This window comes from Sinocyclocheilus grahami, unplaced genomic scaffold (assembly GCF_001515645.1).
Source record: "Sinocyclocheilus grahami isolate Dianchi unplaced genomic scaffold, SAMN03320097.WGS_v1.1 scaffold207.1, whole genome shotgun sequence".
NCBI classification, from domain to species: domain Eukaryota; kingdom Metazoa; phylum Chordata; class Actinopteri; order Cypriniformes; family Cyprinidae; genus Sinocyclocheilus; species Sinocyclocheilus grahami.
The window spans coordinates 1,472,554-1,489,028 of NW_015505386.1; the positions used below are offsets into that span (position 1 = coordinate 1,472,554).

Consider the following 16,475-nt stretch of genomic DNA (forward strand, 5'->3'; position numbering starts at 1 on the left):
ACCAAAAAAGTTTGAGAACCACTGGTCTAAAGTTAACAGACAGTGTTTAAAAAGTGCAGTCCACATGTTTACATATATTTATTACAGTGACTTTGAATGACCTAAAGTAGTGTGGTAAAGCAACAGATTTGTTTTTATATTTCTGCAATCTACTTTAGTTTGTGTGATTTGTTACTGACTTTCATATTAATGTTTACACCAGGCTTATTTGTCAGTGCTTTATGTTGTCATAATTATTACATGCTTACAAGGTTGGAAGTTCAACAAATCAGTCAATATACTGTGATTGTAGTTGTTAAATAAAAATGTCATTCATATCAATTCATGCATCACCTAATTTCATCGTAACATAGGCCTGGCCTACAGAAAAGAACATTTATGTTTAATCTATCTAATAGTGTGTTGTTCATACTATACAATGATTTATAGCTTGTCTTTGTTGAATAATACAGAACATAAAGAGCTTAAAAAAAATTATTGCATATTAAATCGCAATCTTGGTAAAAAAAAAAATCACAATTAGATTATTTTCCAAAATCGTTCAGCCCTAATTTTCATGTAGTGTGTTTGATTCTCTCTCGGTTCTTTAATCTTTCTACAGCATGCACTAAACACACACCTGCATTGGGCACCACCAGTCGTCCTCCGCCATGCCCAAACACCCCGCTGGTCCTGAGCGGTCGCTTGCCAGTCATCATACTGGAGACTAGCGCTGGCTGGACGGGAGCCAGCTGGCTCTTCCCTCTCCCCCCCAGCGTGCCTCCACCACCTCCGATCTCCTGCACCACACCGCGAGGAAACGTTTGGGAAGGTGCTTTCGCATGATACTCTGCCCTCTCAGACACACCCAGAGAGACCATAAAGGAGCTGTGAACTTTGACCTTGAGGTCAGGAAGGGGGTCGAAGAGTGCAGGTTCAGGGATGAGCTCCTTCTCCATGGAGTCAGGGAAACAGATGGGGCCAGTGTAGGTCCGTGACACGGTCAGGTCTGGCTGCATGGAGGAGTTCATTAACAGAGGGTTACCTGGAACACAAAGTATGGTATACAGGTCAATGACATGACACTCATTTGTTTTGTCTCAATCTATTACGCTATTCAAAAATGCATTTAAAATGCTAATCATTCATGGAATGACTTGAATACACATCTTCTGATTAACGTGTTTTTAACTTTTGAAAATGTATTTATTTATTTTTTGTTGGGATTAAAGGGTTAGTTGAAGACTGACAAAGGCTGAAGAAATTGTTGAATAGCCATTATTTTTGTTTTCTTTGCACACAAAAAGTATTCTTGTAGCTTCATAAAATTAAGGTTGAACCACTGACGTCACATGGACTATTTTAACAATGTCCTTACTACCTTTCTGGGCATTGAACATGTCAGTTGCATTGCTGTATAATATGGAGGGTCAGAAAGCTCTCAGATTTGGTGAACAAAGTTCTTTTACGGGGTTGGAACGACATGAGGGTGAGTAATTAATGACAGAATTTTAATTTTTGGGTGAACTATCCCTTTAAAGTATTAATTAGGTTGCATAAACCTTAAAATTAATCTTTTATTATATGTCTTTTATGAAGCTGTTATGTTTATATTGTCTTGATTAATATTAATACAGAAATAAATAAATAATAAAAACTTACCTTAAAACTAATTTTGACTGTATAAAATCATTTATGATATACGCCTGTATTCATGGTGTATGGAAAAAAATATGCATTATTATTACTTAAAATATGAATTTAAAAAGTTTTTCAATAAATTATAAAAACCAACAAGAATTCGGAAAAAGATTTCTGCTTTTCATCGTAGACATCCTTGGATTTTCATCATCTTAGACATCCTTTGACTGATTCAGACACAGCTTAAAACTTGACAAATTGCATTACTTTTGCTGACAACATTTTTAAATGCTACCCCTCGATTATACATTAGTGCACAACTATATGCCCAGTAGTATCTGTACAGTAGATCTACCATACACATAACATTGTGTCTTTGTTGATTAGTAGACCTTCACAGAATCCGACCCTGCAGAATTTAACTGAAACCTCTGCAGGCTTCCAAGGAATTCAAACATCCATCATTCAAAAAGTTGTCTACAGTACATCCCTGGGTTTGTTTAATAAATCATTTAATATTTAGCAGACATTAAATATTTATCGAACATTAATAATTTAATAATGCTTTCAGTTACCAAAATGAGTGTAGTACTCTCAGCAACTTTTAACATTTAAATCCATTCTGCAGAATTCCACTGATTTTTTTTCCACAATAAGCTAAGAAAATGTAAAAAAAATTGCACAGATTCTGTGTTGGCCCAATGCTAGGGAAATACAGCCCTGTTTTTGTTTGTTTTGAGCAGAGTTCATTCAGTCCAGTGGGTCACGGTTTGGCTGGTTAGTTTCAGAAAAAAAGAGATGTTTTGCCACTGACACCCTTTCAAAAGACCTGTATATTCTGCCAAAAATAATAATATATTTATATATTCCTTAGAGAAGCAACAATTTTACCTATGCTATCAGACATCGGCCGTAAGTAATATATATATATGTCACAAATCAAGGCCGGAAACAACAGGTAAGTGCAAAACAAGTTGGTTTATTGACAGGATTTGCAGAGGAATGGAATGGGTGAGGTAAATGCAGGTGAGTATCAACACAGTGAATGATTCAGAGATTCTTATCAGAGTACTGATGGTTTGTATCTTTTGCAGGTTCGTTGGAGATCACGGATCCGTTTCCAAGGAGTCTTTGGAGGATCGCAGGAGAAACAGAAGGTAAGTCTTTCTAGGTGAGTTCAGCTGAGAGAGTCCAGAACAGTCCATAGGAGTGAACGGTAGCCCGGACGGTGAGTGACTGTGATGTGTGTACTTGTAGTGTGGCTTGATTGGTGACAGCAGGTGCGGGTGATCAGAACTCAGGTGACTGTGATCTGGTGATTGTCCTGATCGCACTCAAGCGGCAACGGGGGCGGCCACAGCTTCTGGGTGGGGGACGATCAGGACGGGTGTGATGGAAGTCCTCTAGCACCAGCCACCCAGGAATGTTCCTCAGGTCCATCACCATCTCAGTCGACTAAGTACTCCAGCTGCCCACCCCGTCGCCGCGAGTCCAGGATGTCTCGGACCAGGTAGATGGATGGTTGGTCAAGGATTTCTGGAGGAGGAGGTTCGTTAGATTCAGTGGGTCCTGGAGCAGAGGGAGAGTGAGGTTTAAGGAGTGAAACATGGAAAGTGGGGTGAATTCGGTACCTGGGTGGGAGTCTGAGTTCATAAGTGACCTCGTTGATCTGCCTCTGTATCGGGAACGGACCAATGTAGCGGGGACTCAGTTTCTTACAGGGCAGGCGGAGGCGCAGATCCCGGGTGGACAGCCATATTTTATCTCCTGGATGGTAAGTGGGAGTGGAAGTACGCCGGGCATCTGCGAAGGTCTTATGCCTCCGCACTGCACGTTGGAGGGGGAGGTGAGCTGAGTCCCACACTTTCTCGCTCGCTCGGAACCAGTGGTCTACAGCTGGCACCTCTGACGGTTCTCCTGTCCACGGGAAGAGCGGTGGTTGGTAGCAGAGTATGCACTGAAATGGCGTGAGGCCAGTGGTGTTCTGTCTCAGGGAATTCTGTGCATACTCGGCCCAAGGGAGGAAACGGCTCCAGCGGTGTTGGTCGCCGTAACAGTATGCCCGGAGGTAACATCCGAGTTCCTGGATCTTCCGCTCAGTCTGGTCGTTCGTCTGGGGATGGTAGTCAGAGGACAAGTTCACAGTGACCCCTAATAGCCGGAAGAATGCCCTCCAAACGTGGGAGATAAACTGTGGTCCACTGTCGGAGATTATGTCCTTGGGGATTCCAATGTTTCTGAAGATGTGTGCGAACAGACTTTCTGCAGTTCCGAGAGTGGTTGGAAGTCCCTTGAGGGGTATTAGCTTACAGGCTTTGGAGAAGCGATCTACGACTACCAAGATGCAGGTACAGCTGTCTGAGTTGGGTAAGTCTGTCACAAAATCGATTCCAATGTGTGACCAGGGTCAACGTGGGATCGGCAGGGGCACGAGCTTGCCTATGGGGAGGTGACGAGGGGTCTTGGACATGGCGCAGACTGAGCAACTGCGGACGTACTTGATGATATCACGGGTCATACTAGGCCACCAGTTGAGAGCTTGGAGGAGCGAGAGGGTCCGTTGGCTGCCTGGATGTCCAGAGCCCGGTACATTGTGAACTGAGCCTGCTCCCCTGGGAGGCCCAGAAGGGAAAACGTATGTGCCCACTTCCCAACGGCAATCCCTTCTGGGCCTCCCAGGAGAGCAGGTTCGGTAAAGTGGCGGCTCGGATGTCATCATCGATGTGCCATTGAATAGGGCTTACAATCAGGGCTGGAGGGAGAATGGGTTCAGGATCTGAAGGCAAGTCTGGAGAATGTATGCGTGAGAGGGCGTCGGCTTTATTGTTACGATTTCCTGGACGATAGGTGATTGTGAACTGAAACCTGGTGAAGAACAATGCCCAGCGGGCTTGGCGAGGGTTAAGTCTCTTGGCGTCTCTGAGGTATTGAAGATTCTTGGGGTCGGTAATTACTGTGAATGGATGATTTGCTCCCTCCAGTCAGTGCCGCCACTTCTCCAGGGCGAGTTTGATTGCCAGCAACTCCCGGTTTCTGATGTCGTAATTCTGCTCCGCTGGGGTCAGTTTCTTCTAATAGAATGCGCAAGGCTGGAGACGAGGAGGCTCACAATAATGTTGGGACAGCACGGCCCCGACGCCGGTGGTGGAGGCGTCCACTTCCACTACGAACGGAACATCAGGATCAGGATGGTGAAGGATGGGGGCCGTGCTGAAGGCTGTTTTGAGTTTTCTGAGGGCTTCGTGGGCGCTGGTGGTCCAGGACAGGGACTTGGGCTTTCCTCGGAGCATGGAAGTCAAAGGAGCAGTGTGGAAACTGAAATCCTTGATAAATTGACGATAAAAGGTTAACAAATCCTAGAAATCTCTGGAGCTCCTTGATCATGTCGGGCGCGTCAGACTGGAGGGCTGCTTCGGTGGCGTGGCATGCGGACAGAAGCTGGGAAATTCGGTTGGCTCTTTGCATGAAACTTTCCAGTCCAACGGAATCATCATAAATAGCCATTTGAGCTTGAACACGGGGATTCAATCCTTGCCGGTATGCGCCAAGTAGAGCCGCCTCATTCCACCTGCTAGTCGCCACCAGCGTTCTGAATAGCAGTGTGTAGTCACTTGTGGAAGAAGTGCCTTGGCGCAACAACTGATCGGACACAGATAGCACTCCTGTAGTATGGCCAAACACTTCTTTGAAATGGGTAGTGAAGGCATCATATGAATTAATTATGGCACTATTAGCATTCTTTAGCCCACAACAGCGCTTTTCCTTTAAGAAGTGAAATCAGAAATGCTATCTTTGTGCATTTGGTGGTAAACTTCTGAGGCTGCATCTCATTATACAGCGCCACTTGCAGGAGGAAGCCGACACACTCAGCTGCGTCACCCGCGTATGAAGCAGGCATGGCCATGGGACTGACAGAGGCAGATTGGGGGGTTGTCGGAGGAAGCAGGGAAGCCCGGAGGGTGTTTACTAGCTCCTCCAGGACTTCTGCGGGTGTGTAGGTAAGTCTTTCTAGGTGAGTTCAGCTGAAAGAGTCCAGAACAGTCCATAGGAGTGAATGGTAGACCGGACGGTGAGTGACTGTGATGTGTGTGTATTGTAGTGTGGCTTGATTGGTGACAGCAGGTGCGGGTGATCAGAACTCAGGTGACTGTGATCTGGTGATTGTCCTGGATGGTGACTGAAGTGACTGTGAGGAATCCCTGACAATATAAATGACAAACCCTATTTAACTGGCAGCATTCCTCCAATTGTCACTGAGATTGTAAGATGGCAGGCCGCTCTAAGGTGACTGAAACCCTGTGACAGGTGGTTGTCCAGATGATTTCTTGAATATTGCAGGTTTATAATGACACTAATTCATTCAAGTCCCCCCAAAAGGTTGGTTGTCCATGTAAGACAAATGCATGAGAAGAAAGGATAATGCAGAGACTCTCAATGGGGAATCGGTTCAACACTGCAGCTGGAATTGCTTGCCAGTTCAATGCTGAACATGGTAAGGATCTGTCTCAGCATGTGTAAGGGAAGTTGGACTAAAAGTGCACTCTGCAGTGACCAAGCCTCTCATCAGCAGAAAGAATCAAAAGGCTAGATTCCTCTTTGCTGAGGAGCATGTTGTGTAGAGAGAGAAGGACTGGTCCAAAGTTCACTTTAGTGATGAGAGCAAGTTTAATTTATTTGGGTCTGATGGGAAACATTATGTTTGGTGTCAAACTGGGGAAAGACTGAACTCCAAGTGTGTAAAGATGTTAGTGAAAGGTGGAGAAGAAAGTGTTTGGGGTGAAGAGTTTCCTGCAGCAGGAGTTGGGCCTCTTATACAGCTAAATGGAAGAGTGAATGCAAATGTTTATCAGAACCTCCTTCAGCAACATGCAGTTCCTTCCCTCCAAGCATCTCCCAATCATCCTGCAACTTTCATGCAAGACAATACTCCCATCACACTGAAAAACAGATCGAGCAGTTCCCTGAAGCTAAGAACATTGAAATAATGAAATAGCCGGGCCAGAGTCCTGATTTAAACCTGACTGAAAATCTATGGAAAATCCTTGGTGACAAAGTTATGGCTAAGAAACCCACTACAGTTACCAAACTATGGAAGAGACTGGAAGAAGAGTGGACCAAGATCACACCAGAGCAGTGTGAGAGACTTCTGATGTCCTGTGGCCACAGATGTGCTGAAGTCATTCAAAGCAAGGGCCTTTACACTCTCTACTAATTTCTGACAGCTGTAACCCTCCAAAATTTTGTGCCACAGTGGTTACTGTTCTCAAATTTTGATCACAGTGTTTTCTACAAAATAAAGGTTTTTGTTGAAATGCCTTGGATATTTTGTCAAACATGTTAGTAGAACAATGGTTTACCTACAGCTGATATTCCTTAACAATATTTCAGAAAAAATCAAGTATTTATAGATTGTTCTATAATTTTGATCTCCAAATATATATATATATATATATATATACTGTATATATATGTGTGTGTATATATATATATATATATATACACATATATATATATATATATATATATATATATACACACACACACCAACACATGGTCATTTAACCAACTTTTGGTGCTTTTGGCAGTGTGGACAGGTGCCAAATCATGCTGGAAAATGAAATCAGCATCTTCAAATGTCAGAAGCTGGTCAGCAGAAGGAAGCATAAAGTGCTACAAAATGTATTGGTAAACGGGTGCAGTGACGTTGGTTTTCAAAAAAAAAACACAATGGACCAACACCAGCAGATGACATTGCACCCCAAATCATCACAGACTGTGGAAACTTAACAGTGGACTTCAAGCAACTTGGGCTATGAGCTTCTCCACCCTTCCTCCAGACTCTAGGACCTTGGTTTCCAAATGAAATTCAAAACTTGCTCTCATCTGAAAAGAGGACTTTGGACCACTGGGCAACAGTCCAGTTCTTCTTCTCCTTAGCCCAGGTAAGACGCCTCTGACGTTGTCTGTGGTTCAGGAGTGGCTTGACAAGAAGAGTATGACAACTGTAGCCAAATTCCTTGACACGTCTGTGTGTGACGGCTCTTGATGCCTTGACCCCAGCCTCAGTCCATTCCTTGTGAAGTTCACTCAAATTCTTGAATCGATTTTGCTTGACAATCCTCATAAGGCTGCGGTTCTCTTGGTTGGTTGTGCATCTTTTTTTCCACACTTTTTCCTTCCACTCAACTTTCTGTTAACATGCTTGGATACAGCACTCTGTGAACAGCCAACTTCTTTGGCAATGAATGTTTGTGGCTTACTCTCCTTGTGAAGGGTGTCAATGATTGTCTTCTGGACAACTGTCAGATCAGCAGTCTTCCCCATGATTGTGTAGCCTAGTGAACCAAACTGAGAGCCCATTTTGAAGGCTCAGGAAACCTTTGCAGGTGTTTTGAGTTGATTAGCATGTCACCATATTCTAATTTGTTGAGAGAGTGAATTGGTGGGTTTTTGTTAAATGTGAGCCAAAATCATCACAATTAAAAGAACCAAAGACTTAAACTACTTCAGTCTGTGTGCACTGAATTTATTTAATACACGAGTTTCACAATTTGAGTTGAATTACTGAAATAAATGAACTTTTCCATGACATTGTAATTTATTGAGATGCACCTGTATACATATATATATGCTCACACATTATAATTCAAGATACTATATCTTTTTTTAACAGCAGTCAATGGAGACAGATGCTTCCCAGATGGTGGGCGGCATCTACCAGGAGGTTCTAAGTAATTCATGGTAACCAGCCAAACTTTGATGTGTAGCCCTTATAAAACTCTTAGCATAAAATTGAGACAAAAACATTTATTGAAATTATGAATTATGATGGAACCAATTGTCTCCAGTTATCAAAATGAACTATCAAGACAAATGCAACAACAATCTTTTGATTATTAGAAGCAGCTGTTCCAGCAGTGCGAAGTGATCCCACTTGTTTCATTACGATCTCAGCTGAGAGCTTTGACAGATCACGAAAATGCATCACACTCACACAGACACCCCTCAATCTGTTTTATTCATCAAAAAAGCGTCGGCTGAACGAGAGCACTTCCCTAAGAGAGGTGGCGAAAAGAGGTGTGAGAGGAACTCATTTTCTCTTTCTCAGATTGAATGGAGGCCCAGGAGGATAGACTGCAGCTCACACTTGAAACCTCTACTTCGGCAGATCTATTCAAAATCTAAATGTGTGAAAGTTGTCACGCAAGGCTAAAGGTTCCGATCTCCATGACAACAGTTGTCTTGCTTGATACGAGCGTCTATCAAAATCATTCTCTGCTGTACGTGTATTGGCAGCACTGTCAAAAATCTGTCGCCTAGGCAACACGGTTATTGCAACGATATTTCAACAGTTCTATGGAGTCGTAAATGCATCAGCGAATGAGTCAAGATTTCCATAGTGATCAGATCTCTAGGCAAATATATTTAAAGTGAACTGCATCCACTAGCACATTTCAATTCATTAAATCCAACTATCCGTTCATCCATCTATCAATCATTATTGCTTTTCAGCAAATCAGTTATGACTACTAATGTTATGTGGCCTAATTATTATTCAGTCTGACTGATATGGTTTATAATGTATCTTCCTTCACTTTTTGGATCAAGTCTATTCTTTTTCCATCCGTCATTTCATTGATGTCTTTAAGTATTTGATGGGTACACTGTGGCATCTATCACCTCGCTGTGTTTAGCCCTTTGAAACTTCCTGTCGAGACATCTGGTGATACGTGTGTGTGTTTGTGTGTCTGTAGTGATGGTGGTGTTTAGTGGGCCAAGGAGAGTGATAGCACTGTGAACAGGCCCTATTACTGAACAGAAAAGCAAGAGAGAACTAGTGCTCCGCTCTCTGCACCCCTCCATCAACATCAATCTGTTTTTCTGGGGGCGTCAGACGGGCCAAAGGAGAGGAGAAGAGAGACATGGAAAGTAAATCAACTAACACCCTCTAGCTCTGGTTTAGAGCAGAGACAAGAAACAGAGTGAAGTGAGGGAATGTTCTACATGAAGTTCAGAGAGGAAAAAAATATATAGTTTTTTGGTAAGATATGTTTTTATTACCCAGGTAAACAGGGAGCAAAAGGCTTTAAAAAAATTTTTTTTCATTAAGTATAATTACTTTTGAATTAAATTACTTAATTATATTACTCTTGAAAAATGTTGATTGTCAACCATAGGACATCCAGTGGTACTTTAGTATAGGAACCAATTCTCACTATTAACTAGTTTCTTACTAGCATGCCTATTATTAACATATTTGCTGTTTATTAGTTCTTATAAAGCACATATTCTCCATGACCATATTCTACATCCCTAATCCTATCCAATACCAAAACTTAACAGCTACCTTACTAACTAATAATAAGCAGCAAATTAGGAGCTTATTAAGGTAAAAGTCGTAGTTAATAGTTTGCTAATGGCGAGAATTGGACCTTAAAAAGTGTGACCAATCCAATAACTAAGTGCTAACTATGTGCTAACTACCTATTCATTTTACATTTCTTAGAAAATTAATTTCTTTCTTGTTATAATTTTATATTACATAGTTTTTATATTCAAATTAGCACTAACTGCAACCCTGCTACCAACATTTGTGTCAGGTCTAATAGTTTAAAACTCAAACTGAGACAAAAACATTTCTCAAAATGATAAATTATGGTGGAACTGAAACTTGCATTTGTCTCTGTAGTTCGTTTTGATAAATGGAGACAACTGGGGATCAAAATAAACTATCAGGACAAATGCAACAACAATCTTTCCATCATTAGAACCAGCTGGGTGAAATATAAAATAAAAACTAAACTAAAAATTTTTTTAAAAATAGAACAAGATAAGCTTACAAGCAAAAGAAAAGAAAATTGTATTCCGTATTTTTATTTTTTTTTAGTTTTAAGCCGAAAAGTATATAGTGAAGCTTAGAACAAGAAACAAACTGCATTAAAAACTTAATTAAAAACACTTTAATATTTGAATGGAGTTTGCAGGTTAAACTGCTCAAGCTGAATTAACTATAGGAAACTGTAGGGAAAATAAAAAGTAGAAAGAAATTGCATTTGTTTTTCACAGTTCTGCCTGGCAAACACTGTAATTATGGCATGAGTCATACATGTACTTGGATCAATTTGAAGTTGTTGTTTTTGCTCACCTTGCCTGGCACTTTTGAAGCTGAAGGACTGAAATCCTCCGGTCAGTGCGGACGAGTCGATGACATCAACGCCATACTCGCTCTGGTTCCGCCTGTACAGCGTTACAGCGATGACCAGCACGACCACGGTAACTAAACCCGCAGCCAGACCAGAGTACAGCGCTACATCATTACTGCTCTCCATATCAGCTAGGAAAAGAGAAAACACATTTGAAGAGAAATACACAATGACTAAGCAATGACTGTGGTTCTTTTGAAAATCATTATATACAGGTATTTATTTATTCGCTCAAATTTCCATCAAATAGCTCAGGGATCTCATTTTGATGTATACAGATGCAACACAGCCACAAATAAATTACATAACCATAAAACACCATCACAGAAGTCTCGCTTTCTCTCTTAGTCTCTCTAATGCTCCCACTTTCCCAGACACCTCCAGCACTATTGAAAGTTCCCAAGCGATGGGCGATTACAATCAGCCCTCAACCACACACCTGACTCTCAACACGAACACACATAGGGAATCTGGCAAAGCAAAAACCGCGAACCTTCCACAGGGATTTCGTGACAACACAGCTCATTATATTATCTCATCTATAGTGATTAGGGCCTATCTGCCGACTCGTTCACACAAACAATTCAACCAGGACACTGAACAACAGACAGAACAAAGAAAAGCTAGCATGTCGTTTCTGAGCATTCAAAAGCCAGACAGGTAGGGAACATCAGACAAAGCCTGCGGCTATGAAAACACTATAGCCAGAAACATGTGGAGCTGCACTAACAGCAAACAGAACAGGTTAATTGGGAGCTCTGGAAAAGTTTGGCAGGCTAATGAATCTCTTTTGCACTCGGGTTTAGATATTTGCTCACTTTGCTGCGTTTCTTTTTGTTTTCCTTCTCCTTTGGTGGGTAACCCCCTCGTTCCCTTTCTCTGGAACCCCACTTCTTTGTGACTTCAGATTGGAGTTCAGATAACACACACAAAAAGTTTTTTTTTTGTGTGTGTTTTCTTTTTTATGGTGAAACAGGAAGTGTGGGTGGGGCTTCAAAATGCACACACACTATTTATTATATATCTTATTTTTAAAGAAATCTATCTATCTATCTAAATATATATATATATATATATATATATATATATATATATATAAACTAAATATTTAATTGCGACTTTTAATCTCACAATTCTGACTTTTAGTTCTTACTTTTTTCTTGCAATTCTCGCAAAAAAAATTCTGAGATTACTTTTTTATTTTTTATTCGGTGACAAACAAAATAATTTTGAGGAAATAGTTAAAATTCTTAGTTTATATCTTGCGATTATGATTTTATTCTCAGAATTGTAAGAATTGTGAGATCACAATTATTAGAAGTCACAAATATGTTTTTATTTAAATCTGTGGCAGAAACAGACTTCCATATATACAAAAAGAGACTTCTTTTGAAAAAATTTAATGAATCTTTCTGACTCCAAATTTTTGAATAAATAAACAAATAGTAAAAGGATACATTTTCTGAGTTATGTTTGACTATGTTATAATCATGATGGGGACACTGACATTCCTCAAGTAAAACCTGTCAAAGATGTTTAATCATTGTCAAGTTAATGTGGCACCGTTTCAGTCATTGAGTCAGCACTCTGAAAGCTGTCTTTAAAAAGTCATCGACATTTTAAAGGTTTTCCAGGTTGTTTCAAATGGCGTCCTGGATGATGATTCACTGGAAACCTAATTGTCAGGGCATCAACCCAATGTTGAACAATGTCAGTGTGGAAACGAGCTTATGTAAAGGTTGCAATAAGGTTGTTTGTCGAGCGTGACTCAGAATGATGATAACAGTAAAAGGGGTTAATTACACAGACACCGTGAACAGAACGATCATATGAAGATGGATGATTGTGATGCAATGCGGCGTTATTACATCATGCTTCATATGCCTGTGAGCATATTCAAAAGTAATCCAATGCATGTAAATGAAATGATAAAACTGAAGTTAAAAAAAAATCAAAGCAAAAAAGAAACACAGATGAAAGGTGAAGTGGCAGTGGCAGTGACTCACCTTGCGGAACCTTCACATCATGGAGCAGCTTCCTGTCTGCAAAAAGACATGTATAACATACTGTGAGATGCACAAACACTGCAACTTTCAGATGCTCATGCACACACATTGCTCTAATCATTTTTGGAAGTTGCAAGAATCCATTGGAGATATAAAAAAGCCCATTTGGTGTGACGATGCATGAGCTCATCAAAGTTACGCTAGAAGAAAGCTTCCTCCTCGCTCTTTCAAAAAATGAATGTTGAGAATTATGTAGGAGGTAAATAAAAGACAGTACTGAATCAAGCTGTCTAAACACAGATCTACATATGTATGACGGTCAATGACAGGCATGTAATCTGGAATCGCTGTCAAATTTTTTACACAAAATTACCACTCTCACACAGAAAAGAACATTACGGACGCATTAGTGTGTGTGGTTATGTGTGTCCGCATTAGGTGTAGGAAATTGGTCTCTGATAGGGATGTCTATCACCGCTGGGCTTTAGACTCATCTGCAGAGGATGGTGAGGTGTACACCCTCCTCCCTCAGGGGATGGAGGCAGGAAAGATTGATTAAAGAACTGTCAGGATGATGAGCGAGGAGGATTAAAACAGAAGATTTCTGTCTCTCCCAAGGAATTACAAAATGGCCTGTCAAGTGCTGCTCGTCTGAGGGCTTGACTGACTGGTTTCATTCAGGCGCTGACAGCCTTCCACAGAGCACTTGTCTCTACTGATCTAAACAAAAGTGAGATTTTACTGCTCTGTGTCTGTGTTGCACAGAGGAAGCTGGATGAGCTGTATAACAGAAAATCAGGAGTATATTGAGCCTCTTTATACACTTTACAACCACACACAGCGTCATGTAAAGTAGAAAGAATTACACCATCCGTAGGTTTTATCATTGACACTGTAAGTCAAAATGAAAAAAACAAAACACATTTTTTTCTATTTAGCTGTTTTAATTATTTCAATCTAGTTTAGCCTGGTGGTAATGATGATAGTGAGGACAGCAGTGCAATGATGATGATGATGATGATGATGACAATGATGGTAACACAATGACGACATATACAGGTACATCTCAAAAAATTAGAATATCATGAAAAAGGTCAATATTTTTTGTCACTCATTTCAGAAAGTGAAACCCATATATTATATAGATTCATTACACATAGAGTGAAATATTTCAAGCCTTGAAATTTTGATGATTATGGCTTACAGATAATGAAAACCCAAAATTCAGTGTCTCAGAAAATTAGAATATTACATAAGATCAATAAAAAAAGGATATTTTAAACAGAAATGTCAGGTTTCTGAAAAGTATGTTCATTTCTATGCACTCAATACTTGGTTGGGTCTCCTTTTGAATTACTGCATGTGTCTAGGATTTGTCTGTGTGTAGTGGCTCTTGATGCGCTGACGCCAGCCTTAGTCCACTCCTTGTGAAGCTCCCCCAAATTCTTGCTGGTGCACCTTTTCCTACCACACTTTTTCCTTCCACTCAACTTTCTATGAATATGCTTGGATACAGCACTCTGTGAACAACCAGCTTCTTTAGCAATTCACTTTTGTGGCTTACCCTCCTTGTGGAGGGTGTCAATGAGAGAAAGTGTATAGAAAAAAAAGAAAAAAAACACACTATATAAAAGTAATTATTAATTTATTTAACTTATTATTAAAACTTATATTGTTTAATATACAAACAATATTTATGTTTATAATAATACACATTTCTATTGGCGCTATTTCAAATTTGTCTTTAAGTTGGGCACCTTTTTCTGGTTAAGAACGACACATTCTATTTATTTATTCATCCATTTTTTTATAATTAGTTTTCTCTTGGTTTCATATTCAAATGTTTTTTGAGAGTTTTCAATGGGTTTATATGAGACAGTCTGTAATTTCATATTTTTTAATGAATGCACCTTGTATGGTCTTGTAAAAATACCAGTGAAAAAAAGGAATGCCACTTATTGCATTACTTATCACAAATTTCTCAGAATTTCAGTTCAGTTTAATTCTACTTTGTATTACAACTCCACCATCAAATTTCAAATTTAAACTAAATTCAAGATTTAAAATGCATTCTCAATTCAGTTCTGATTGGCATATATCCTGGTGATGATAATAGTGATGCCAATGATGGATGTGATAGTAATAATGATGATGACAGCAGTAATGACATGGTGACTATTACCCACCTTGAATACAGAGGTCTCCAGTGCAGTTGTCTGTGTCAAGGGCGGCTCCATCACACAGTCTTCCTCCATGTTTTGGCTCGGGGTCTGTACACTCTCTAATGCGCTGCCTCTCACATTCAGAACTACACACAGACCACATAGTCCAATCGGCCCAGCCACCATCCACTGCCACACACAAAGACACACGTTTTCATTAGAACACATAAAATGTTTATTATGCAGAGTTTGCAAATTAAAAATTGGAATTCATACTTCCTCTCAGATCAATCTTGTGTATCTGATATAAACGCTCTCTTAGAATGGTCACTCATTTCATTCCTCTTTCTGCAGGATGTGTTCCTATAATTTCAGGATTTTCCCTTGCAAGGTTTGTCTCTGACAAAAGCAAAAGACAATTTACTTTTGTCTTGTTCCATCAGGCTTTCCCCTTTACCCTAACGACTCCATGGGCTGCTGGTGTTTCCTCTGCAGCTAATCTAAATGCAAATGCCGTGTGGTTGTGTGTCTCTGTTGAGTGGGGTACTGGGATTGAGCTGGGCTGGAGAGTGAGATTACGTTTTTTTGGTTGCAGAGTGACTGGTGCCCTCCTCAGATAACTTTTCCTCCAACATGACTAGTGGTTACCATGCGATTGGTACTTCCAATGAAACCATAAATTTAGCCAGTGTAAGAGCACCCGAGAACCCTGCGGCTGATAACTCTTTATTTTTTTGCTCCTCTCTTTCGCTCCATCAGGTTTCTTTTTCTGCCCCTCAGTCTTTCTCCTTTCATATGTCTGTCTTGATTCCCTAAACGTCGACTTATGGAATTTCGTAATCCTGAATTCTCTTACCGTCAAATCTCTGTCACATACACATGCTCTCTTTCAGTTGTCTGTCTTTCTGAATTCCTTTCATCCCTGTTTATCTGTCTCGCTCCATCTCTCTTGCTCGCTATGAAGAGCATTGTATTGCGCTTTAGACAGTAAACAGGAAATCTGTGAGAATGACAGTGCCACATTAACAGAACGCAGATACATATCAACTGTAAAACTCCAGAGGCTTATGCCACTGAGGTCAATTCAAATGCAGCAGATACGTTTACATTCCTGCTTTATATGCAGGCTCTCAGACAGATGGATTAGCCATCAATTTGCTCAGAAAGCATGTTTAATTAACAAGGCATAGTAGTGAGGCATAATCACACCACCTGACTGACCAGCCTTGGACTGTTTCTGATGGCAAAATGCACTTCTGGGTTTTCAAGAACAAAGAGCTAGAGAGGAAAGAGCACATTTAATGCAGACAATTTTCCAGAAGAGCTACCATAACAATATGTACCAGTATTGATGAGTGCATGTTAATTTGGGCTAGAATTGAAAAGCCAAAAAAAATAAATTTATTGCTATATATATATATATATATATATATATATATATATATATATATATATATATATATATATATATATATATATATATA

At 40.2% G+C, this 16,475-nt stretch overlaps 1 protein-coding gene across 1 annotated transcript in view; it reads right to left on the reverse strand.

Annotated features, from left to right (window-relative positions):
• The window catches only part of LOC107595687 (netrin receptor UNC5D-like), a 220,115-nt gene that overhangs the window by 31,495 nt on the left and 172,145 nt on the right, over nt 1-16,475 (reverse strand). Inside the window, exons 7-10 of the mRNA XM_016286179.1 lie at nt 15,016-15,180; nt 12,830-12,865; nt 10,766-10,954; nt 620-1,024 (exon numbers count right to left, since the gene is read on the reverse strand). Coding sequence (XP_016141665.1) covers nt 620-1,024; nt 10,766-10,954; nt 12,830-12,865; nt 15,016-15,180 — 795 coding nt within the window. The remainder of the gene's footprint in view (nt 1-619; nt 1,025-10,765; nt 10,955-12,829; nt 12,866-15,015; nt 15,181-16,475) is intronic.